At 36.2% G+C, this 25,204-nt stretch overlaps 1 protein-coding gene across 3 annotated transcripts in view; it reads right to left on the bottom strand.

Annotated features, from left to right (window-relative positions):
* Positions 1–2,228: 2,228 nt before the first annotated feature.
* Positions 2,229–25,204, bottom strand: part of RAD21 (RAD21 cohesin complex component) — a 29,877-nt gene continuing 6,901 nt past the window's right edge. For all 3 annotated transcript variants that reach the window (XM_049632989.1, XM_049632990.1, XM_049632988.1), the window contains 13 exons: positions 24,087–24,261; positions 19,187–19,316; positions 17,920–18,019; positions 15,460–15,566; positions 14,575–14,781; positions 13,971–14,096; positions 13,512–13,634; positions 11,312–11,535; positions 9,787–9,946; positions 9,201–9,349; positions 6,341–6,490; positions 4,978–5,061; positions 2,229–3,956 (listed from right to left, as the gene is read on the bottom strand). In XM_049632989.1, coding sequence (XP_049488946.1) covers positions 3,765–3,956; positions 4,978–5,061; positions 6,341–6,490; positions 9,201–9,349; positions 9,787–9,946; positions 11,312–11,535; positions 13,512–13,634; positions 13,971–14,096; positions 14,575–14,781; positions 15,460–15,566; positions 17,920–18,019; positions 19,187–19,316; positions 24,087–24,230 — 1,896 coding nt within the window. In that variant the 5' untranslated portion in view covers positions 24,231–24,261 and the 3' untranslated portion in view covers positions 2,229–3,764. The remainder of the gene's footprint in view (positions 3,957–4,977; positions 5,062–6,340; positions 6,491–9,200; positions 9,350–9,786; positions 9,947–11,311; positions 11,536–13,511; positions 13,635–13,970; positions 14,097–14,574; positions 14,782–15,459; positions 15,567–17,919; positions 18,020–19,186; positions 19,317–24,086; positions 24,262–25,204) is intronic.

Raw genomic sequence — 25,204 nt, 5'->3', positions numbered from 1 at the left:
GAAGTCCCTTTAACATTTGTTATAAGGCCAATTTAGTGGTGATGTGCTTTTAACTTTTATTTACCTGGGAAAGTCTTTGTCTTTCAATTCTGAATCTTGCTAGGTCAAACATTCTTGGTTGTAGGTTTTTTCCTCCCAGCACTTTGAATATATCATTCCACTCCCTTTCGGCATGAAAATTTTCTGCTGAAAATTTAGCTGTTTTATGGGGTTTCTCTTGCATATAATCTTTTGCTTCTCTCTTACTGTTTAAAGAATTCTCTTTATCTTTAACCATTGACATTTTAATTATTACATGTTGTGGTGTGGATCTCCTTGGGTTCATCTTGTTTGGAACTCTCTGCTTCCTGAACCAGATATCTGTTTCCTAGGTTAGTGAAATTTTCAGCTGTATATTTTAGTTTTCCTCCTTTTTCTCTCTCTTCTCCTTCTGGGATTTCTATAATGTGAATGTTCTGTTGATGTTGTCCAAGAAATCACTTAACATATCTTTATTTTTAAAAACTCTTTATGCTGTTCAGCTTGGGTGCTGACTTCCATTACCCCGTTTTCTAGATTGCTAATCTGTTCTTCTGCATCTGCTAATCTGTTGATTCCCTCTAGTGTACTTTTAACTGTTATTGTATTCAAATCTAGTTGGCTCTTTTTTCATATTTTCTACCTCTTTGTTGCAACTCTGAGTTCTTCCACTCTTTTCTCCAGTCCAGAAAGCATTTTTATGATTACTTAACTCTTTATCAGGCATATTGCTTATCTGTTTCATTTAGTTCTTGGGACTACTCTAGGTTAGGGGCCTGGGGCTCATCGAAGTGGTAAGCTGGCTGGGGCACCCAGGCCTTCCCTTCTGACCAAAGTGTAGGGGGGAACGTAAACCATGGTGCTTTGAGAACCTCTCTGACTTGGGAGAGTTCCAGCAGCTTCCTTGCTGTTCAGTGGAGTTCTGGGGCTGCATCTTTTATTTTCTGGTGTTTCAAACTTTATTTTTTCTGTGCCCCAGGATATCCAGGAGAGGTGTGCGGGCATTTCCTTATAAGAAATGTCCCAGGGTCCATTGAGGGAACTGGCTGGCTATGGTGCAGGGGCTGTGCCCCTAATCAAGGTAGAGTGGGAATGTAAACCCCTCATACCTAGAGAGAGTTCCAGCAGTTCTCCCACCATTTGGCAGGGTTCTAGGGCTGGATCTTTTATATACTGGTTGCTCTTTTCCACCATGGCTCCTTTTCTGTGCCCCAGGGCAGATGAATCTGCAGTCAGTCCCTCAGTACTATCCCTCCCATCACCATTCATAGCATCTGATTCCCTTGTTGTCCTGTCTGCCTCTTGCTTCTGTATGTGGTCTCTCTTGTGAAGGTGTCGTCCAACCCTCTTCTTCAGAAACAATGGTCCTATAAATAGGCATAGATTTGGTGTGTTCCTGGAGGAGGTGAGTTGATCTTTCTACGATGCCATCTTGGACCCTAAATCTAAGTTATTTTCCATCTTTTAAATGTTGGCCAAAAGATTTTTATTTTCTGGGACGTTTTCTGGACCATCCCCAGATATTTTGGCATGCTGTATTCTAGACTCCATCACTTTCACATTAGGTTATAATTTTCCCCTAGTCTGTTTTACCATAGGTGGTGAGCCTCAAATTGAAGAATGTTTGGGTTTGAGTACAATAGGTGCTTAGTAAACACTGGTTTTCCTATTACAAACAGCAGTAAACTATTTAATGCTTAAGATTTAGCAAGGCTTAAACCATCTTAGTTTCTTAAAGCTCACAGTTGGGAACAGGGTAAGGCTGAATGTGCACAGGTAGGGACATGTCAAATTACTGAATGCCCAGGCTCTCAGTAGCCTTCTCAGATGGGCTCAGGAAACCTCCAGTTCATCGGCTAACTTTGTTTAGGGCTGCAAGGGCATATACCAATAGGCATGTCATAATTTGCAGGTACTTAGCAGTTACAGGGATATATCTGTGCCCCAAAGATTCCTCAGTACTAGCCATTGGTTACTTTCATTTTAATTTCATTACATGCTAATATATATCATCACTGTATATCTACCCAAGTTTCAGATCATATGGCCCTTCTGTTGACAAAGACACTATTCTTTCATTTTTTTTAACCCAAGACTTCTTGAAAAATTCACTATCTGTATGAGCAATTATTCTAGAGAAGGCAAACAAAAGATGAGGCATAATTAACATTTTTCCTGGGGAATACCATCAACAAAACAATACTCCAAAATTTACAGCTTATAACACAACTTTTATTAGAAAAGTTATACATAACATAGCATCAACTATTTTCAAGAACAATATTAAACCCGATAAGCAACAAAACCAGACTAACAAAATGTGTTAACAAGAAACTAATGACCTTTCTATAATCAAACATTCAATTATCTACAATGACTTTTTACAAAGGGAGAAAAATCCATGGTTTACAGGCACATATTGAAAATAAAGCTGCAATAGCAATTTTATACAATTACCATTCTCAAGAAACTGAATCATCAAAACAGTAATTACGAGTTCACTAATTTAAAACATTTCACATAATTTAAAATTATTGGGTATACACTGAAGTCTGAGTTTGAAAAGTGATTTTTTTCCACAAAAGTGCCAACATTTAAGCTAGAACTTTCAGTGTAATTTTGCCCTAAAAAGTTAAGACATATTTTGAGAATCATAATAGTCACATAATTTCTGGTGCTATCTGGTCTGTTAATAATAAAGCCTTTATTTGGATGTTTTTCTTAAATTACAGGAAACCGGATATAGGATTTCTGTTGCAAAGCCATTAAAAATAAAGTTCCAAACATAGGAGTGTGCAGCATTGGGAAAAGATCAGTACTAAAACTTGTAATAAATATCAGAGAAGCCATTAGTTATTAACAGCATTGTCTGCTTAAGGGCTAAGTCAACCAGGTGTACAATTTCCCATCAGTCTGTCCTTTCAGTTGGCATAGCAATTTCTATTTTCATGATCTGAATACTCAAATATATCCAAACATCTTTTTAAAACTTTGATTTATAGCTTCTGGAAAGTTATAAAATGTTTTTATATTTATTCTACTCTAAAAAGTCTACTTTGGCTCATTTTAGAGCCTCACTAAAACAACAGATTTCAGGATAGTCAGGTTCATTAAAAAGTTTCAAATGGAATGACTTACAAAATAGAACACTTTAAACCAAGTTCTATCATTTTGTAGCTGAAAGGTTTTACTTATATATAGCACAATTTCACACGCCCTCTTGGTCATTATGGAATTACACTTTAAAATGTATCTCAAGAGGACAATTTGTTTTGGGCACCATCCCTAAAAATAGGTGTTAAGATTGCCAGTGTTACTAGTGGGAAAAGACAACTTCTTTCTGTCAAAGACTCACACCATAGTTCTTAATTAACTGTCCAGCGTTTTTTTCCTGACATGTTTTCCTTTCCACTGCAATAATGGAGAACTAAGATAAAAATCCCGACTTTCAACTGCTACTCATCATCACATGCGCCAATATTGCACACAACTGTTCTGAACTGTTAAAATGATCTTCTGGGTCCTCGGGTGTGCTTGTTTCTCCATCAGAACACAAACACATCCATATGAGCAGTTTCCCTTAAAGATGAAACTGATAAATTTAAAATACTGGAAAATGAAGAAAAAGGCAGAGACTTTGTACAGACAAAAATCTAAATTTTCTCAAAGGGTTTTGTGTGCCCTACACATGGGGGCAATTTGTATACACTAGTGAAATGAACACTAGCTATAATGCTTCTAGCTGCTCAAATAATGTGGAACCTTGGTCCAGGTGTTGCAATGATGTCACTGTATGGTTCTTCCTGTGTCAGCTCGATAGCTTGTTGCTTTTTAAGAACCAAAAAACTGTAGAATTTTGCTGCAGCTTGCTTTCTGTTTGTGTTTCGACATAACTCAAGCAAACTGATAGATTCAGCTCCAGTTTTAGCAAGAGCTCGCTGAAATAAAACAAAGGAAGAATTAAAGTAATCTCACAGGAAAGTGCTATTTTTTTTTTTTTTTTTTTTTAATGTTTGAGAGCCAGAGCATGAGCATGGGAGGGGCAGAGAGAGACAGGGAGACACAGAATTGGAAGCAGGCTCCAGGCCCTGAGCTGTCAGCACAGCCTGATGTGGGGCTCGGAACTTATGAGCTGTGAGATCATGACTTGAGCTGAAGTTGGACACTGAACCGACAGCCCCAGTAAAGTGCTAATATGAAAAAGATGCTAATTTTGGATACTAGGAAGAGTATACTATGTATTCTGGTGGGAGTGGACTTTTTTCAATAGTGAGTGAAGGTAAAGGGGAAAAGCAAATGTGATACGATAGTAAAACTGAGCACTAACTCTTCCTAAGATTTCAACTTATTTTTTTAATGTCTTTGAGAGAGAGAATGAGTGGGGGAGGGGCAGAGGGAGACACAGAATCTGAAGCAGGCTCTGAGCCAAAGACAGGTGTTTGACTGAGCCACCCAGGCGCCCCTCAGCTTATTTTTAAAAATCTCTCGATCCTTTGACTCTATTTTGGGAAACCTTAAGCAACATGCCTGGTATTTCATAGATGCTCAAATAATGATCCAACAAATACATTCAATGATCCCTAAAAAGTAGCAGACACACAGAGGAATTCCATAAGCCACCACCACAGTTTACCTTCGCAGCATAACCACTGCAAATTGTTCACCTGGATGCTTTCCAGGCTTACTCTTTCTTTTTTAAGGCCTTATTTGTTTGGAGGGGGAGAGGCAGCGTGGAGCATGACACAGGCAAACTGTGTGATTATGACCTGAGCAGATATCAAGAGCTGGACACTTAATGGACTGAGGCAGCCCAGGCTTACTCTTGGCATATGTATTGGAATACGTAGTGCTGGAAAAAGTGTCACAAATGTAGACTTTCTGGTTATAGCATGTTGCTTTTTGAGGGAGCAATGTCAAGTTTTCACTCAAGTCTTTCTAAGTCTGGATTGGCACACGTACCTGAAGACCATGAAGCATCTGCTGAGTCCTTTTATTCCATCTTCTTTCTTCTTGATCCTGATCACCTCCAGAAGCATCTTCATCCTGAATGAAAATGACCCCACCCGACACATAAAAAAGCTGACAAAAGTGTTCTGCAAAATGTTATCCTTAAAGGTCTAATTTAAATTGTGTATTGAGTAACAAAGTATCTGTGTCTAGTATGAACTTGCCTAACTTACAGAAGAAAGTCTTCTGTAAGCAAACACTTAACTGAATATATAGCTCATCTCCTTGCGGACTAGTACCAAAGAGCATACAGATTAGCAGATGAGGAAGTACTACTGGTCTGGATAGTGTTTTAAAAGAAATGGGCTAATACTTGATTTTACTTGAGCTGCCTGGCTCCCAGTCACCTGCAGACCTGTCTTCTGTGAAGCTGGCATGGGGCGACTGCTGAGACCTGCTATGCCGGAACTACATACCCCATTTCCAAGAACCGGGAGTTTACAGCTTCATACATAATAAAATGCACAAGAATTTTAAATACTGACTCAACACTGAGTCCGAGATAATGTGGCATACATTAGTGCATAGAAGAGTAGCAGCTCTGGGGCTAAATCCTGACTGTAAAAAAAGGTGGTACTCAAGCACTAAATGGTTATAAAATCTATGGTTGGCATGATGATGATAAATTATAAATACAGATACTCATGAAAATATATACCCAATCCATAACCTTTAGTCTTTAGAAGAAATTTAAACTTCCTGGAAGATATTTTATTAACATTTTTATTGTAAATTTAAAATAGCTGACAGCATCAAAATAATAAATCCTAAGTTAACTAGAACAGCCTCAAAGGTCCAGAAAGACCCCAAACAGCCAAGAAAAGCCATTCTCAAAGCACCTCTTCTTTTAAAAAAATAAAGCCATTCAAATCTTTCTTTTAGCCAAGTCACATCTCACTCCAATCTAATGAAAACAAAACTCATGGAAAATGGTTATGTGCTTTCCAGGCCACAGAGAGCGAGGTCATACCAGAGGCAGACACTAATAGTAAGAATTGGCCACAAGATAATAAAAGCAGGTACAAACCACCTAGACTTTAAGAAATCCGTGAGAGGGCAGTCGTGTGTCCTTCAAAAGCCCACAAGGGAGCCAATGAGGTATAGCAGAGCATAAAACTTGATGTTCTTAATGATGATCCAGATCATTAAGAATTTGGTTAAATTTTGTTTATGTGTGAACATTTTTCATCACTGTGATGCTCAACATCAATTACCTTAGCTCTAATATGAGAAGTAAAAGAGAGCTGTTTTAAGATTTTTGCTAAATCTGGGATGGGAATTTATTCATCAGATCTCTTTTCCAGTATTTCCTTACCTCCTCCTCCTCATCATCTTCCTTCTCCTTCTCTTTCTCCTTCTCTTTCTCTGGTAGAAGTTCTAACTCTGGAATTAACTGACAGATATTTGGAGGCTCTTCTGGGGGCAGCTCTACAGGGGGGATTTCCACCTGCTCTACCTGCTGGGGCTGAAACAGTAGAAAGAAATACTGGGTCATATTGCCATACTTCCTTAAAACCAAAACTTGATCTGTTCTTCTTAAAGAGCTTTAACATTAGGGTACAGAAAAAATTAACCCATTATAACAAAAGTGTTGTGTTCTTATACTTACTTTTTAGGCATCAAATACCTATAAAGTCCATGTGAGAAAGTTGTAAATCACAAGAAAAACTAGGGAACAGAAAACCCCCCGAACTTTGTCTAGTAGCATTTTAGGAAAAACCATACAAAACAGACCCACCCACTAACTCTAAGGCAACGCAAAAAGGCTTTCACGTTAAATAGCCTGTACTATCAACCATTACTACATACAACTGTCTTAAGATTATTACAACTAATAATGGGCTTGCCTTGGAGCTCTTACTGGCAGCAAATTACAGGAATGAGGAGACTATCTTTCTGAGTCCATCTCTTGAATATCCTTCCTCTCACAGGCTTAATGTAAACAGTGAAGAACATTACAAAACAAGTTCCTCCAGGATAGTAGTACTAGAGTAACTCTCTTGATACCTGTTTCCACCCTCATTCCTGAGCTCATACAGGAAGATGCTCTCCTTGACAACTCTACCATCAGAGGGCACAGGAAACTAGTTCTTAAAATTGGCATTAAAATTGGCAGAGGAATCTTCTGCCAAAACCTCCTGATGGAGGCTGAACCAAGAGCCTAAGGTTATAAAAAATCATCCTTTTGCCCAGATTCATTTATTCTATAAACTTAGGATTAGGGAGCCTCACGCTACACCTTACTCCCTTTATACTTTAGTTTTCCTATCCTACATGAACTTGAGGGTAGCCAGATGTTACTTCATGACCAGTATATTCTGATTATTTAATAAGATAGCCTAAAATGGTCTCATACTACAGGAACCTGGAACAGAATAGAGAGCCCAAGAATCAACCTGTGTATATATAGCCTACAATGCAGAAATCTTATTTCAATAATGGTTCTGGAAAAATTGGACCCCTATCTTATACCACACACACAAATCAACTCAAAATGTATTAAAGACTTGAATGTAAGATCTGAAACCACAAAACTACTAGGAGAAAACACAGGATGGGTAAGCTCCTCAAAATAGGTCTTGGCAAAGCATAAGAGACTGTTAAAAACTGAGAACAAACTGAGGGTTGATGGAGGGTGGGGGATGGGTATTGAGGAGGGCACCTTTTGGGATGAGCACTGGGTGTTGTATGGAAACCAATTTGACAATAAATTTCATATACTGAAGAAAAAAAAATAGGTCTTGGCAATAAAGAACAAATAGACCTACATCAAACTAAAAAGCTCTGCAAAGGATGCTATGGATAAAAGGAAAAGGCAGTCTATAGAATGGAAAAAAATCTTTGCAGATCATTTATCTGCTAAGGGGTTAATATCCCTAATAAAGAATTCACACAATTCAAGAGCAAAAATAAAACCAGTTTGATTCAAAAATGGACACAGGAGGTGAATAAACATTTTCCAAAGACCCTAGAGATGGTCAAAAGGTCCATGAAATGGTGCTCAACATCTTTGAAGCAAGGAAATGCAAATCAAAACCACAATGAAGGATCCCCTCACACTGTTAGAATGACTAGCATCAAAAGAGAAACCCTTGTGCACTGTTGGTGCAGCCACTATGGAAAACTGTATGAAGGTTCCTTAAAAGATTAGAACAGCACTTCCACTTCTGGGTATTTATCCAACAGAAATGAAATCACCACCTTCAACAGTTATCTGCACCCTCATGTTCACTGCAGCATTATTTATAACAGCCAAGATATGAAAACAACGTGTCCATTAATGGATAAAGAAGATATGATACATATACTATGGAATATTTACCACGAGAAAGAAAATCCTGCCTTTTGTAACAACATGGATGAACTATAAAGGCATTATGCTACTTGAAGTAAGTCAGAGAAAGATACTGTATGCTCTCACAGGTAGAATAAAAAAAGGTTAATTCATAAAAGAGTACAACAGTAGTTACTAGAGGTTAAGAAGATGGTCCAACAGTATAAACTTACAGTTGTAAGTTCTGGAGATCTAATACACAGTATGGTGATCTTACAAGTTCTCAGGACAAGAAAAAAAAATCACGTAAGACAATATATATATGTATGTGTGTTGGGAAAGGATTCCATAGTATCAAATCATTATGTTGTATACTGTAAAGTAATACGTATGTCATTTGTATCTGTCAAACTGGAAAAAACTGTTCAATCTTGCTTACAAGGAGAAGAAAACCTATTAAAAAACTGGTCAGACACCTGGAACTAGGTGTTAATTACAAAAGTGACAACCTGTGTTCACTTTACTCATGACATATTTGATACTTAAAGAATTTAACAGGTTCTATATAATGATTTTCATCTTTAATCTAGAATTGTCAGATTCACCTGGACTATTGTCTGAGAAAGAAAAATAATAAACTGGACCCAAGTTCAGAATCAAGGATTTCACATTAACCAAGGATGGTCATGTTAGGCCCCTCTGAAACAAAACTATCCAAGAAGAGTCAGAAAGGCTCAAACTCCCAGATATCTTCTCCCACTTAGGACACACTGTGTTCACATCTTCGGTTGCCATTCTTTCTCTCTAGACCCATTCCCTGCCATTAATACTTCATAAGAGCTCCTTAGATAACCTTATTACTAGGGATCTAAAATTCTTAATGACTGATATGCTTACTTACAGGGATCACAGGCTCTGGGTCAATTTGTCCTGCTTTTCGCTTCACTCCCTGGGGAGGTGGTGGGGGCATGGCTGAGTCATCCAAGTTTGTCCTGCTGGTCTCCATCACGGACTCCTGGAGGCGGCTTGGTTCTTCCAAAATGGGCTCATCTGCAATTGGTCATATGAAGAGGAGATGTGGATCATACACTCATTAATAATATTTTAGAGAATTTACTTTTTAATATTAATATATTAAGAGTACTTTTTCTCTAATGAAGAAGGCCAAATAAATTTTTACCACCCCCCCCCCCCCCCAATATTACTCAAGTTGTCAATACATTTAAAGGTGGAAAAGGGCCTCAAAAGGACAAGTTTCACCACCTCCAACCCAATGCAGGATAATCCTTTTAGCAGAAGATTACTCAGCCAGTCCTACTTTAAACCTTTCCAAAACCAGAAAGCTTATATTTAACAAAGAAATCGAACGCTATAGTAAGGAATGGATTTCCAGGTCCAAAAATTTGAGTATACCCCTTTGTTCCTGATTTCTTCTACTCTGCCAATATACAGGTAAGTCATCAAGGAACTATTCTAACAGAACATACCGATAACATCACGCTGCTGGTGCTGCTGCTGCTGGTCCTCTCTGGGAACCTCTGGATTTTCAAATTCTTTGAGGAATTCATCCAAATTATCAGCCTCTCCTCCTTTCCTCCTTTTTCTAAGATCTTCTGGTACTAGTGGTGTAAGACAGCGTGTAAAGAGCTAGGAAAAAAAAAAAATCTCAATTATAAAATAAAAATCATATTAAAATCCACCACTGACATTTCTATTTTCCATTAAGTACATTTTAATATAGTTGTATGATTTCTACTTCATGTTAAATCCACACTTCATTCCGTCTTAATTTTTAAATACAGGTTAACAAATTATAAGTACAGCAATTTCAGAAAAATCAATAAAGAAAAATTATCCACTATCCTGTAACCTGGAGAGAACACTAAAATTTTAAATTTGTTTGCCTGCAGTTTATTTTCATATTCATACACTTACTCTAACTGGAAACATACCAAGTGGTTTTACATACTGTTTTTTTTTCACTTAGTTAATAAGATTTCCATATAATACTATCATTTTTAATTTTAATAACTATTTAATATTCCACAGAGTGGAGATATATATGTACATGTGTACATACCACATTTGAACCATTTTTTTGCTATTTTGTTGTTGCTCTATTGCAAACACTGTAATGGACCATACTCACAGAAACGGCTTTTTTTCCATATTTTGAATTACTTCCTTAGGAATTTTCCTAATAATGAGATCACTAAGTCAAAGAGTAGAAATACCTTAAAGACTTTCTTCCAAATAATTCCATCACTCAGATTCCAGTAAATAAATTTTACAATAGCATTGCTGCTCTGAAATACTTTCTAGTAACATCTATCGTAAAATCAATTCTATCATATTTCAACTTTAGAATAACAGTCTAATAGTACTGTTTCACTCAGCATTCTCCACTTTTGGACCTTGTTTTGGAATAGTATGGAACCTAAAATGAGGAGAAAAGAGCCTAGAGATGTAAGTAATTTTTATTAAATAAATTTAAAGCCAGAGAGATTTGTTTTGTTTTTTTTGAGAGTGAGCAAGTGCACAAGCAGGGGAAGGGCAAAGAGAGAGAATCCCAAGCAGGCCTCAAACCCACAAACCATGAAATTGTGACCAGAGTGGAAACCAAGTGTTGGACGCTCAGTGGACTGAGCCACCCAGGTGCCCCATCAGAGAATTCTTTATTCCAGGAAAAGGAGAACCACGCCATGGTTTGGCTTGAAAGCGGTATCTAAGGATTGTAGGCTTGAAGCACAGTGTATGCTAAGGTAATAGAATTAGTAATTTATCAGAGGTTGAGGAGAGAGAATTATTAAAAACCACAGCAGCTTTTTCATACAGAAAAAATTCCTTCTGCATCTTTTAGAAATACAGGTGTCAACACAATCTTTCAGATAGGTTATGTTCAGTATATTGTGATTTAAGTAAAAAAAAGTGCCATATAGTTGAAAATACTTGATCAAAAATGATTCAAAAGTTTTAAAAATTAACTTAAAAAAATTCTGCAAACTCTATTACCTTCAGTAGTCTGTTATTCCATAAAGGCTGAGCAGGTAAGGAGAAGAGTTTTTCCACTCCCCCTGTTTCTTTCCACATCATCAATTTCTTGGTGGGTGGTGCCAGATCCAAAGTAGTGACAATATCAGAATAATCACTGAGCTGGGCTCTAATGGTCTTACTATCCAACTCTTTGACACTATCAACAATCAGCTTCCTCTTCCTCTTGGCTTTTGTTTCTTTGACTGGAATGATAGAAGAAAATAAGGTCATTTTCCTGTGAGGCCATCATGAAATAAAGAGCCACCAGAGTTGGTCTCATTGTATCCCTACTTTTCTATACACCTGGTAGAAAAACATCAAGAGGGCAGAATCCGTTTTAACTGATGTTTCTGGAGTACCATGTAGAATAGAGACTGGCATACACAATAGGTGCTTGATAAAAATTTGCTGAATTATTTATAGACTTTAGGCACAAAATGAGTAAAATAATTCAAGTGCCAATATATTTTTCCCATGTAGGTTTACAGTGTAAAAAGGAACCTATCATACTTGATTCAGATCTGGGCTCAAGAACTGGGTTTTGTAATTTATTATTACCCAAGTGACCACTTAGAAAAGTTAACTTCACCTTGCTTATCCCTTTATTTTCTCACTTGAAATAATGCCAACCACTTATAGGAGTTGTAAAATACTTAGTCTTCTGTAAATGGTTGCAATTATTATGATTTTTAGTGGAGAAGTTACAATTCACATATGGCACTTGTACAAGCAGACTGATGAAGTAAAACAAAAGCCCACACCCAGATGGACCTGGAGCTCTACTCTCCATCCTGCCTGTACTCGTAATCCTTACCAAAAACTCAGCAAAGTAGGCAGCATTCTCTCAATTTCTTAAGCTACAAATTCCTCAACATCACATCCTGTCAGAAATGTTATACCTCCACTGATTTTTATGTATAAAACATTCAGGGAGTTCAAAATTCAAGATTCAAAGAGATGTTATACAGTGACAGCCCCTGTACAACACTTATTCTCCAGCTACTGAGTTCCCGTCTCTGAAAGTTGAAGTTCTTAAAACAGACTGCAAATCCTGATTATTTTTTTTTTTTTTACTATTTTTTTAGAGAGTGCAAGTCAGGGGGGAGGGGCAGAGTGAGGGGGACAGAGGATCCCAAGTGGGTTCTGTGCTGACAGGCTGACGGTAACGAGCCCGATGTGGGCTCAAACTCACCAACTGCGAGATTACGACCTGAGCCGAAGTTGGACGCTCAACCGAACCACTCAAGCGCCCTCTGATTATCCTATTTTAACCAGTGCGGTGTACCTATTTTGCCTTATTTATAGCTCTCTACAAAATCGGTCACTAATACAGTACATATTGTACTTACTCATGCTCCCCTAACTAGTACTTAAGTTCCATGGGATAAAGACTTGTTTTTTGTTCTATTTTCAGTTTCTAAATAGATGTCTACCAAGCACTCTTTATATACCAGAAGCCCAAGGCAATTTTTGGTGATCAAATTCTAGTTTTAGGTAGAAAAAAAGTTTACCTTGTTCTATTTAATTCAGGATACAGCTATCACTTTTATAGTGTAACTAATTTCAAGTATTCACCCCAAAGTACCCATAAACCATCTAGAAATTTTAGTTTCACATCTAATTTACCTATCTTAAATTGCCCTTTTTATTGAGAAACAGCACCCCAGTATGTTTGGCTTTGTTTCTTAATAAGCACTAAAAGTGCTTATTTTAGAATCACATTTCCAGTTAAAAAAATAAAAATAAAAAAATAAAAAATATTTATAAAATATAAAAATAAAAAATATAAAAATAAAAAATATAAAAATAAAAAAAAAAAAGAACATGCTTAGCTTTTCCCAGATGGTAGCCCAACTCTACAGAACCTAGAAGAACTTTGGAAGGTAATCAATCTTGTAAAATGCCTTGTAATGTTTTCTAATTGTTACCTGTGATCTTTTTTGGGAACCCCCAAAGACTAAGATACACGTTAGCAAAAAACGTGTTCTCTATATTTCAGAGCGACCTGTACAGATATTCCGTAAGATATCTGGATTATAACTGAAGATTCTATAATAGATACCTGACAAAAAGAAAGAAGCTTAGTTATCTAAAACAAGAATAGCAGATTAGAGAAGAGCAGCCAGAACTAGGACCTTATATTCTAAATTTTATATGTCGAAAAAGTCTATTTGCTCACCAGTGATATCAATAGGTTCCAAAGCAAAGGCTTCTTCCTCATTTGGAACAAGTGTTGTCTGATCAGTCATAGTTGGCATTGGTTCAACAGGATCCACCGAATCAGGACTATCAGGCCCACCCACTATAAAAACAGAAATTTGGTTACAAAAGCCTTGGGTATGTAATACAACTCCTACAAATGGCAGGACAAAATCCCCTTGAGAAACTGAAAGAAACCCACTGGTAACAATAACCAACACTTTTCTAGTTATGAAGGAGTTGCTCCAGACGTGAACCCTACTGGCCACAAAAGGGGAGGGACAGAGTTAAACATGAAAGAGAATAAGAACTAAGCACTGTTTTTAAGAAGATTTACAATTCATTAAAAGCTGGAACTTTTAGTTTACGGTCGTCTACATTAAATGCCTTTCTAACTACCATATAATCATGTCCAGGTCACTGAACAGGAAATGCTTACTTGATACGTTATCATCCTCATCCATATCATCATGTGCAGGCTGTTCTGGCAACATCACACCTGCCTCAGACAGGGCAGGGGGATCGTCAAAGATACCACCATCATTATTACTTATAAGTTTGTCATCTGAAATAGGGAATGTAATTTAGTTATAACTTGAAAAAGAAATGCTAAAAGAATAGCTAATCACTAGGAAATACAATTACATGAAAATCAACCAAATTAAAAAACTTCAACTTCCATCTGTTTCTCTTCAAGGTAGCATACAAAAGTATAAAACCATATACAAAAAAATTTCTCATTCTTAATTTAGATTTTCTGGTTCATATCTCTATTTAAAACATATTTACTTAATATAGATATCAAACACAAATAGAGAAGTTTTAAGAACTAGTAAACCTTAACACTCTGAGACAAGCACCTTTAAGAAACTCAGGTACATCATATTTTTAGGCTAGTTTCAGAGAACTTCAATGAAATCAAATGGTCACAATACACACATCTGTACCAAAAGAGCTACTTAAGGCATAAAATTAGTGACTGCTCTAAAACACCACAACTGAACAAAGAAATGTTATAAAATAACCACCTTGTTGTGACCTACCTAATATACCACCATCATTTCCTTCTCCAAAATTGTCATCCTTATATTGGTCTTCATATTCTAAATGGTTAATTTTCTCATTCAGATTGCTGGTGCTCTGTTCAGGCTCTAACAGGAGGTTAGAGGCGCTAGTGCTCACTAACATGTCGTCATCCTCAAAAGCGCTGCCTTCTCTCATTATCTCACGATCATCCATTCCAAAGTCGCCTGAACAAATTTTAGTGATAAGGTAAACAAAGTTACAAACATCACTGTTATAAAAGAAAGCACCTAACGATTTATGATAATTGTGATGCCACATCTACTTATGGAAGTCTTACTTGAGTATTAAAACATCTAGTTTAAACTTTAAACCTTTAGCATTTATATTTCATAAACTGATTCTGGGGCATGACTAGCAAATTCAAAAGTAGGATCCATATTTACATCATCTTAAATATATCAGGTAAATTTAAGTATGTATGTAGGTTAGGTCTCATAAATACTCAGATTTTGTTACAATGTGTTTTCATCAAGAAAATACTTCCGCTAACTTGTTTTAAACACTATTCAAAAAGAATAGTAGGTACATAATGAAATTGTTCCAAAGTGATTAAATGTATTACTTCAATATTCAAACTTTTCACACAGATCCATACATAGGTTCTATCACTGTGTATGGGGGACAGGAGTAGACAAAATCAAGTTTGGTGCATAAATGGAAATGACGGTTCATACACTGGTAGGAAGGCAAATTCTTTTTTTGATGAAAATACAGGAGATAAAATTTTGTTTTTCTGTCATCATAAATGTAACATATGTCTGGGTTTTCTTTTTCAAATTGCTAGTAGTGCAACAACATAATTCTAACATTAGCTAGTGTCTAGTGATCTGTTTCTCTATTACCAAAATCATTTTCTTGTAGAATACTGATGTTCCCAACTTCTTCTCTCATGGTTATTTCTTCCACTCTACTCTGGTTCAGGCTGAACTGCTGGGCCACATCTATGTCACTTTAAAAGAATTTCAAATACGTTTTAGTCTCAAGACTTACTGTAACACGTATACATACATATATATATATATATAAAATCCTAATTCTCTCTATAAGGAAAAAACATGCACACAAGTTATCATGGTTTATAAGTCTTAATATAGAATACTAAATACAATTAAAGAATCTTTTTCAGTTTTTTTTTTTTTTAACGTTTATTCATTTTTGAGAGATGGAGAGAGACAGAGCATGAGTGGGGGAGGGGCAGAGAGAGAGGGAGACACGGAATCCGAAGCAGGCTCCAGGCTCTGAGCTGTCAGCACAAAGCCCGATGCGGGGCTCGAATCCATGAACTGTGAAATCGTGAATGACCTGAGCTAAAGTTGGGATGCTTAACTGACTGAGCCACCCAGGCACCCCTACAATTTAAGAATTTTAACAGTGATTTGGAATTTATTTTGTATGCTTATTTAAAAACCGTAAGTGACCGGCAGGCAAAATAGAATATGCTGAAATCACTACATAAGGTAATAGAGTATACAGAGGAAAAACTTAGAAGTGCATGGTCTAGACAGGCATGAGTTTTCATCAGGGTTGTGAAACTTACAGGTGTTATGAACACTGAAGCTACCCAGCTTTTCTGAGACTTTCTTCTTCTAACAAATAATCTCTATTATTTAAAAAATATTAAATAAAAAACATGTAACATTAAACAATATAGAATATCAGGAAAATTCAGAATGTAAATGCTTCAAAACAAAACATCCGTTTTTTTTTTTTTTTTTTTTAGCAAATGCCAATAAAAACACGAGAGACTTCCGAAACATACCAACCAAATGCAGTTTACAGAATGTGTACAGACCCTAACTTAAACTGAGGGGAAAAAGGCCTATGTGTCAACGAGAGACATTTGAATGCTGACTGGATATCACATTAAAGAAATATTGTATTTTTAAGATGGGATGTTGTTATGGATATATTTAGAAAATTCCTGGGGCGCCAGGGTGGCTCAGTCGGTTAAGTGTCTGACTTCGGCTCAGGTCACGATCTCATGGCTTGTGGGTTCGAGCCCTGCGTTGGGCTCTGTGCTGACAGCTCAGAGCCTGGAGCCTGCTTCAGATTCTGTGTCTCCCTCCCTCTCTGCCTCTTCCCAATTTGTGCTTGCTCTCTCTTTCTCTCAAAATTAAATGTTAAAAAAAAATTAAAAAAAAAAAAAAAAAAAGAAAATTCCTTACCTCAAAAGAGATACATACTGAAGTATTTACAGAGAAAGGAAGATCTATATTCTTTAAAATAATCCAGTGTGGGTTGGAGGCTGAATTGGGGAAATACATATGAAATAAAACTGGCAATATATTCAAATTAAACAACAGTGCATGGGGTTCATTATACTAATCTAATTTTTGGCTGTTAAATTTCTAGGATAAAAATTTTTTAAAAATGGAAGTTTAAGAGGAAAAAGAAAACAGGAAAGGAGCTAGATAGCACCTAGCATTATTTCACACACACACAAAAATAAATCAGAATTAGGAGTCATAGATCATTTTACAAAGCAGAAAAATTTGTCAAAAAAAAAATGGGGCGTAGTGTAAGAGTTTTCTGGTTGTCACTTGTGCTACTAAATCACATGGAAAGTTATAGGCACATTCCCTGTCATGGTAACAGCTGGATTTTGGGGACTTGAGAAAAGAGAAATATACTACAATATTATGCTAGAATGGTCATCTCTGTACGACTTTCTCAATTGGATGTTGTGACAATGACCCTTTCTTGCTCTTTAAGTTAGCTTGGCAAAGAGGATAACTATAGATGACTTTAATATATACCTCCAGAGAAAAGTCATGAACCAATAGTTCATGTTTACTAATATCCTTATGTAAAGCACAAACCTGGGAAACTGTTTACACAAGCTTTGGCCTAAGCACATGTGAATTCTATCTTAGCTTTGTTAAAGTTGACATCTGTATGGTTTTCTTACAGAAGAAACAATTCTAGGTTATATGTTTCATATTTATACGTTATCCTAATTGAAAGCTTATACATTTGAGCCTCATGTTAATTTGGTGTCAAAACATTCCAAGGAAGGGGCGCCTGGGTGGCTCAGTCGGTTGAGCGTCCAACTTCAGCTCAGGTCATGATCTCACTGTTGGTGGGTTCGAGCCCCGCGTTGGGCTCTGCACTGACAGCTCAGAGCCTGGAGCCTGCTTCCGATTCTGTAACCCCCTTTCTCTGCACCTCCCCCCTTGCACTGTGTGTGTCTGTCTCTTGAGAATAAATGTTAAAAAAAAAACATTCCATGGAAAACTATACATTTGGAAACCAATAATGTTATTCGTAGACCAAGTCAACAATTAAAAGAGGGAGAGACATACTCTAAGTCAGGCAGTGGCTGATCAAAGTCATGAAATTCTTCAGGTAAGGTAATAGCATTGTAAGCAGCTTCTCGATTTTCTTCAGGTAGGTCAACAACACCTGGAAAGGAAATGGTAAGCTTGAAGGCCTGGTTATATCACAGGTTATCTAGGGATCAGAGGAAGGTAAAGTCAGTATAATCTCCTAAGGTTATAGTCCCGAAAGATTGATAATGTATGCAAAGTACCACCAAAGCTCAAGTACTTTTGTTTTTCTATACTCATAAGCCAAATTACTTGCTTTCCAAAAAAAGTCAAAGCACTAATAATGCATTAAGGTGGTAAGTCTTGAAAAGGACATGACAAATAAACATTAATAACAGTTTTCTTCATAAACATGACATTTATGAAGAAGGGGAATGACTGGAAAGGAACACCCTAAATATCAAGAGGAGTTGGTTATTTTAGGGTAAGTGGGATTACATTATTTTGGTTTTCCTTATATTCTTCAGTGTATGCTAAAAACGCATTGCTTTAAATAAGAAAAAATAAAAAAGCATGGTTACTTAAGCAAAATGCAATTATCTACATGTTAGAGATCATTTAAGTACCATAGCCTCTACCTAAACATTTTGCTTTTAAATAAAATCTTAGATCTCAAAAATTTCAGTTCATATGTTAAAATAAATTGAAGTAGTAAAACATAATCAGTAAAAACTACCATATAAGGCATCTCTTCATTATTTTAATTAGAATAAAATTCCATCATTGTTTTAAAAATTATAAAATGACATATGAAGTCAGATAAATATCATAATTATTATCTATGCAGATGGAAATCTGGTTGCTAGAATCCAGTTTTAGAGCCAATCACTACCTAAAACAACATAACACTATAAAGAATGTTTAATAAAAGTCTCAAGTTAAAAGTGAATTTTAAGAATATGCTAAACTTATTTGGGAAAAAAATTTTAAATCCTAAGATTTTCTTAAGTTACATTTAAAAGATTCATGTAACAATCAGCTTTCAAGGTTTCAATTCTGACTCAGTTCTATGTAAGATAATGAAAAGGCATTTAAAAAGGGGTGACTGCCATAATTCCATATGTACGACTGAAGTGGGTTTCTTCCCTTGAACCACTGCCTCTCCAAGCCTAGCCCTGTTTTTGAAAGGTTCCCCTGTATTAATATTAGAACAAAACAAATGGAACTAGAATATAGGTTTTGCAATTTTTCATACTGCATGAGAAAATCCAAGGTTAAAAAAAAAAAAAAAAGTCAACAATACCTGGCCGAAAAGCCATCTTTATCTTAATGAATGCTTCATTACAGTCTGCAAGGAGATATTTGGCTTTTCTGTGATAGATTCGAACTACTCCCAGTAAGAGATGTCCTGATGTTCGGAGCGCCATCTTCACCTAGGAATAAAACATTAATCTAATTTACAAAGTTATTTTTTTTGGTTTTAGAGGTAATCATACTTCAAAGCTTGTATTCTGTGCAATTGATGGGCAGTTTTCACTTTCTCTCTTCATACTTTTAATCATTAATTATTTGAAGTTACCTTATAAATCACCTATAATTATTTTACTTGTGCCTTACCTATAAATTTCGAGTATCTGTATTGACCAGGACTAGACTAGCAGTAATTCATGAGTGAACACAGACACAAAGGAAGCTATGCAGCAGGTACCAAGGCATCCCACAGACTGCCATCATAAGCACATTAAGGAATGTGTGGCGCTTTTGTTTGCCAATCCAGAGCGATTGCTTCTTGCTAGCTAGCTGAACTCTATTTTGTCCGGGGAGTGAATGTTCTCAGCCTTGAAGAACTCTTTCCTCTTTGCTAATGCTTTTTGAGTGGGCACATAACCCAGTTTAACCAACAAGAAAAAGTATAAAGTATGTCAGCTTCTGAGAGAGATTTTCCCAATAAGAAGAACGCCTCTCTCTTTTTTCCCTCCTGTGTTGTGAGCAGTGGGGTTTGGAGCTGCTTGTAGTCATGAGGCTGTAAGTACAAGAACAAGAAGCCAACAGGAGACTGGTGAGTCCTTAGATGAATGACATCATTGAAAGAACTCAACTAAACCTGAATCTTCCTATCTCTAAACTTCTAATTAAGTGACTGTTAATTTCTTCGCTGTTTAAGACCTTTTTCACTGAGTTTATCGGTTGACTGGAAGGCATAATAACAGTTGAAAGGTAATGGTAACCCATCTTTTTTTTTTTTTTTGTTTACAAGAAAATACACTCCTCAGCCTGTTTTTGTTTTTTTTTTTCCCTTTCAAGGTAGATCTCAATCAATGCTTGTGTGGAATGAGATGCAGTAGTTGGGAAAAGAAAGCACAGTAAACACCGAACTAAACAGCATGATTCACAATTCCTCTAGCTAGAATATGGAAAAGTTTTTGAGAACAAGACAACATGAACTCAAACTTTCCGAGATTATTTTCCAAATCATACCACAGATCTCAAATTCTAAGGCAGCAAAGAAAGCTGTTAATCATTTGCTTCAAATATAATTAGTATGTTACTTATAAAATGTTACTTATAAAATGTTATGTTACTTATAAAATGAAACACTGTATTTCTCGGTTATATATGTACTGTCTATAGCAGCCTAGGATTCCATTTACAAGGACTCTCAGGCTCTGTCTTTATGGCAATTTCACATGACTTACAACATAAATTATAAAAGTTACTGCTATTCTTAGTATATCTAAAATTAAAAATTTGTCATCAAATCCAGGACTTATCATCCTTGATATGAAAAGACCCAATTAAAACACTGTTCCTAATGGAAAGAATCTACTTTTATGATGTGGTCTTAGAAAATTTAATATTGACTGCACCTTTACCTAAGAAAGGAGGAAGGATTTAAAATTAAAACCCACTGCATGCCATTATCTTGTAAAGAATTGGAAACTTTTTAAAAAGGTGGTGTTTGGGCAAAAGATTTCTTTCTGGATGAGTTTGGTTCAGAGTTTAGCAAAGAAGTAGGTAATATGAAGTATGGCCATTTTTGCTGTTGAGCTAGCTCACGTTAAGAGTATAGGTGTAATACGGAACACAGGCTATGTACCCAGGGAAAGCTCTACAGAGGTTAGTTACCAGTGGCTGTTCAAACAGAGGAGTGTCGGGAGGGGGCAGAAGCCACAAGGTTACAACTGAGCTGTATGTCTGACGCTTGTTCTAAAATCCCTCACAAGAACTGCACAAGAGCAAACAGACATTTTTGAGTTAGTACACCTGTGGAAATATATATTCTTATCAAAATAAAACAAGATCAATCATAAAAACCCACTTAGACGGGTGCCTAAGTGGCTCAACTGGTTGAGCATCCAACTCTTGATTTTGACTCGGGTCATGATCTCACAGTTTGGTTCCTGAGGTTCATGAATCAGAGGCCCACATCAGGCTCTGGGCTGACAGGGCTGAGCCTGCCTGGAATTCTCTCTCCTTTGCTCTGCCCCTCCCCCACTCACACATGCTCTCTCAAAATAAACATTGAAAAAAACCCACTTAGAAATGGTTTTTAAAGTAAGTTGTTCTTTCTCACACCCTCCACAGTTTTTTACATTATTCTTGAACTGTATGCCTTACTTTGTGGCAACTGCTACATACCTTCACGTATCAGATTATCTTGTATTCTTTTGTAGTGTCCCTAAAGGTGTACAAAGTACTCTGCACATACTATGAAAAAATGTTATCCTTTTAAGCCAAATCACCCTTAATATTTGCTTATGGGTGTTAAAGATTAGTCACACATATCAATTTCAAGAAAAGAGCTCAACTTCTCCTTTTTCCATTCACTTCTCTCAGTAAGCATACCTATAAAAAGTAGAAAACCTCATATTCTCATACAATTTGACCAGCAGTGCAAACTGGTACTATCTCCCCACAGAGCAAACTATTAATGCATATCAGAAATATACCACCTGGCCCATCATTTATCTTCCTAAACATCAACACTAAGGAAAAATTTACAGATGGGAACCAAAGATCAATGAAAATCCAAGACTGGTTTTGATGTATCCTAACCTCACATAGTAAACAATCTTGAGGCAAAAAAAAAAGAGGGGGGGCATCTGGGTGGCTCAGTTGGTTAAGCATCCAACTTCGGCTCAGGTCATGATCTCATGGTTTGTGAGTTCAAGTACCTTGCCTGGCTCTGTGCTAACAGCTCAGAGCCTGGAGCCGGCTTCAGATTCTGTGTCTCCCTGTCTCTCTCTGCCCCTTCCAGGTTCGTGTTTTCTCAAAAATGAATAACAACAACAAAAAGTCCACAGATGTGACCAAAAGATTTTGCAAGCAATGTTTATTCAATGGTTATTTTTTAAAAAGAGGAAAATAAACCTGTAGTCCTACCAAGTAGAAAAATCTTTGTAATTTTAATGGTTGCACAGTACAGGACCAGTGGAAGTAAAATTCAAAAAATTAGGAAAAATTATAGATTATTTAAAAAAGACACTGGTAAAATAAATCATGTATAATCGAAACAATGAATTACAGGTCTATAATCTTTTATGTTAAATCCTTGGGGCCAAAAGTGTTTTAGAATTAAGGTAATTACGACGTATATTAAGACATTCCCAGGATCATCTAGTTCAAGCTGTTTCCAATAATCATTTACATTAGTAGTTCTACAGTGAACATACGAATACACAAATGACCTGTTTCTATGTTTTGTATTTAAATTCTGTGGGTAAGAGACCATGACACTATACAATGCAACCATGAAAAATGATGGTAAAGTTATGAACAGAGCTTTTCCTGAATGTAGTCTTGTTATAAAACATATAATGCAGTTTGTGTATACATGCTTATGTGTAAAATATATGCACACATTTTAAATGCATACCAAAATACTAAAACTTTCTCTAGGTGGTAGGACTAGAGGTCACCTATTTCCCTGTTAGTAAACTTTTCATTTTATAATTTTTCACTTTACATCTTAGAAATAATATGATAGAAATTTCCTTAAAACCAATAAATGCCACCAAATTTAACTCTAAAACCAGCCAAAATCCTGTAGACAAGTGGAAACTCTGTAATTTAGCTCTCATTACACATATAAACTTTCACTTTTCTCTCCTAAAACATATCCTCTCCCACACGACTTTTCTGAACAAGTCTTTTCTAGATCCCAGCTTTATTCATCTGAGATCCCCTTGCTTCTTCAGCAATAAAGAACTACCCTTATTTATTTAACACATCATGGCAGCCAGCATCATCCAAACTGCCAATTCTAAGAGTAGCTCTCAATGCGGTCCAGACAGCTGTATCTGGACTATTTTCTCGACAGGACAACTAGAGCGCATATGGGTTAATACAAGGTCCACAAAAGGACCTTTAAAACACAGACGTAACGTGTGTGTGTGTGTTATATCATATTTAAGGACTTTTCCTTTGAGATTAGTCCTTATACATTTTGAAGTCAATGTTATCTCAACAAAGTGTTAATGATGTTAATACATGTAATTGTGTATGTTGTAAAGGTCCTTTCTTGGCAACACAAAAAAACATGGATTATTTCTAGTTACACTGTTTGTGAAATCCAAGGGTGAAAACCACTGCCTCAGAACAGTTTCACAGGATGTTAATAAAAGCTCCTCTAGGAACAGAGCCGTAAACAAGGCAGATAAGGTAAGGACATTCATGAGGCTTCCATACTAGTGGGAGACACACAATAATTAAATATTTAGGGGAAGAGCACAGCAAGTATAAAAGTTCTGAGACAGGGAAAAAGCTTGATATCTTTAAGAAACAGCAAGTAGGCCTGTGGAGCTGAGGAGGTACAAGAGTTATGGATACTATTTACTAGATGGCTACAATAATTAGATCTGATCCCTATAACAGTTTCTAATTAAAGGGTCCTTATTTTGAATATTTTATAAATTCCCAAATTAGAAACACCTATACACATGTTTAAGTACAAAAACATCTAGAAATATATTTGGGTAGTGCCTGATCTCACGCTGATCTACCATGAAAACAGGCAAATGAAAAGATCTGTGCACTTACAGAATTTTTAAAGGGAATAGCATACCAAACTGGAACTCTGGGTAATCTAGAAATTTTTCTTTGCCTCCAAAGAAGACGTAAACCTAAAAAGCTGTTTTACAGAATTGTTTCACATATCAATAAACAATCTACAAAGTGAATAAAAATATCAACAACAAACATACCTTTGGTGAGATGATACTCTCCACACTGCTCTCTAAATTACACTCAAACACATGGGCTTTGGTTAGCTTCTTATCCCAATGGGCCGCTAGCCAAATTTTGGCCAGAGGCCCTCTCTTACTGAGAACAAAATGTGCGTAGAACATTGTTCCGGCTGATTATGAAACAGGAGGAAATCTGAAAGGGAAAAAAAGTTAATATAACTACCATATGAAAACAAACATTTATCAAGACATAGAAGAAATATGAAAATAAAAGTTTCCTATTCTTTTAAATATGGAATCATGAAAGGTGGAACAAAGTACAGTATATACATTTATGAAAACAATCTACTGTGTTAGTTTTGAGAGGGCAAGAAAAAGACCCCAAAATAGCAGCTGAAGAGAAAAGGGACAAAAGAGTCAAATCATTTTCATACCCAAAATAAAAGGGCCATTTTTTTTTAAAGTAAAAATTGTCACCAGAAAACTCTTTTCCATTTTGAAGTTCCATCAAGTGTTCATTCCATTCCTACCCTGATCACTAACTTGTGGAAAAGAGTCTGCCTCTGGCCCCCCCCAAAAAAAAAAAAAAATTCTTTATTGCAAGAAAAGTATGTCCAAGAATACTCAGGAACAGATATTAAACAGTGTGTAAATTTACATTTTTAGAACCCCATTAACAATGGATTCTCAGCTAGATGCTTTATAGGATAATTGCTACCTCATGACAAGTACTGTGCTAACAAGTATTTCATATTGTACCAGATAAAATAGGTGGGTTGGTCCACCTTTACAGGTGAGTAGTTTAGAAAAGCTGAGGCTTAAACAAGCATTATATATATAGTTTTTCCAACTCAAGAACTTGAAAAGCACTTGTCCAATTATAATTTAAACACTAACAGGACATTGTATCAGGACAATGATACAGCGTAACATTTATCTTATGACTGAAATAGTCTTAGTGGAAATACAAGTACACATTTTTCTTTTAGCAAGCTATGTGTTGATATAGAAGGAAAAAAAAAGGCACCCTAAAAAATCCAGTTTATAGAGTACATTAACTGTGTATGTTTCCTTCATTTCCTGTGTTGATATTTCCTTTATTTATTTACCCTTACATAGAAGATTAAAAAAATCTA

The sequence above is a fragment of the Panthera uncia genome, chromosome F2 (genome assembly GCF_023721935.1).
Source record: "Panthera uncia isolate 11264 chromosome F2, Puncia_PCG_1.0, whole genome shotgun sequence".
In the NCBI taxonomy this organism is placed as follows: domain Eukaryota; kingdom Metazoa; phylum Chordata; class Mammalia; order Carnivora; family Felidae; genus Panthera; species Panthera uncia.
Note: the sequence above shows the minus strand (reverse complement) of the source record. Positions and strands in the feature narration are given on the sequence as shown.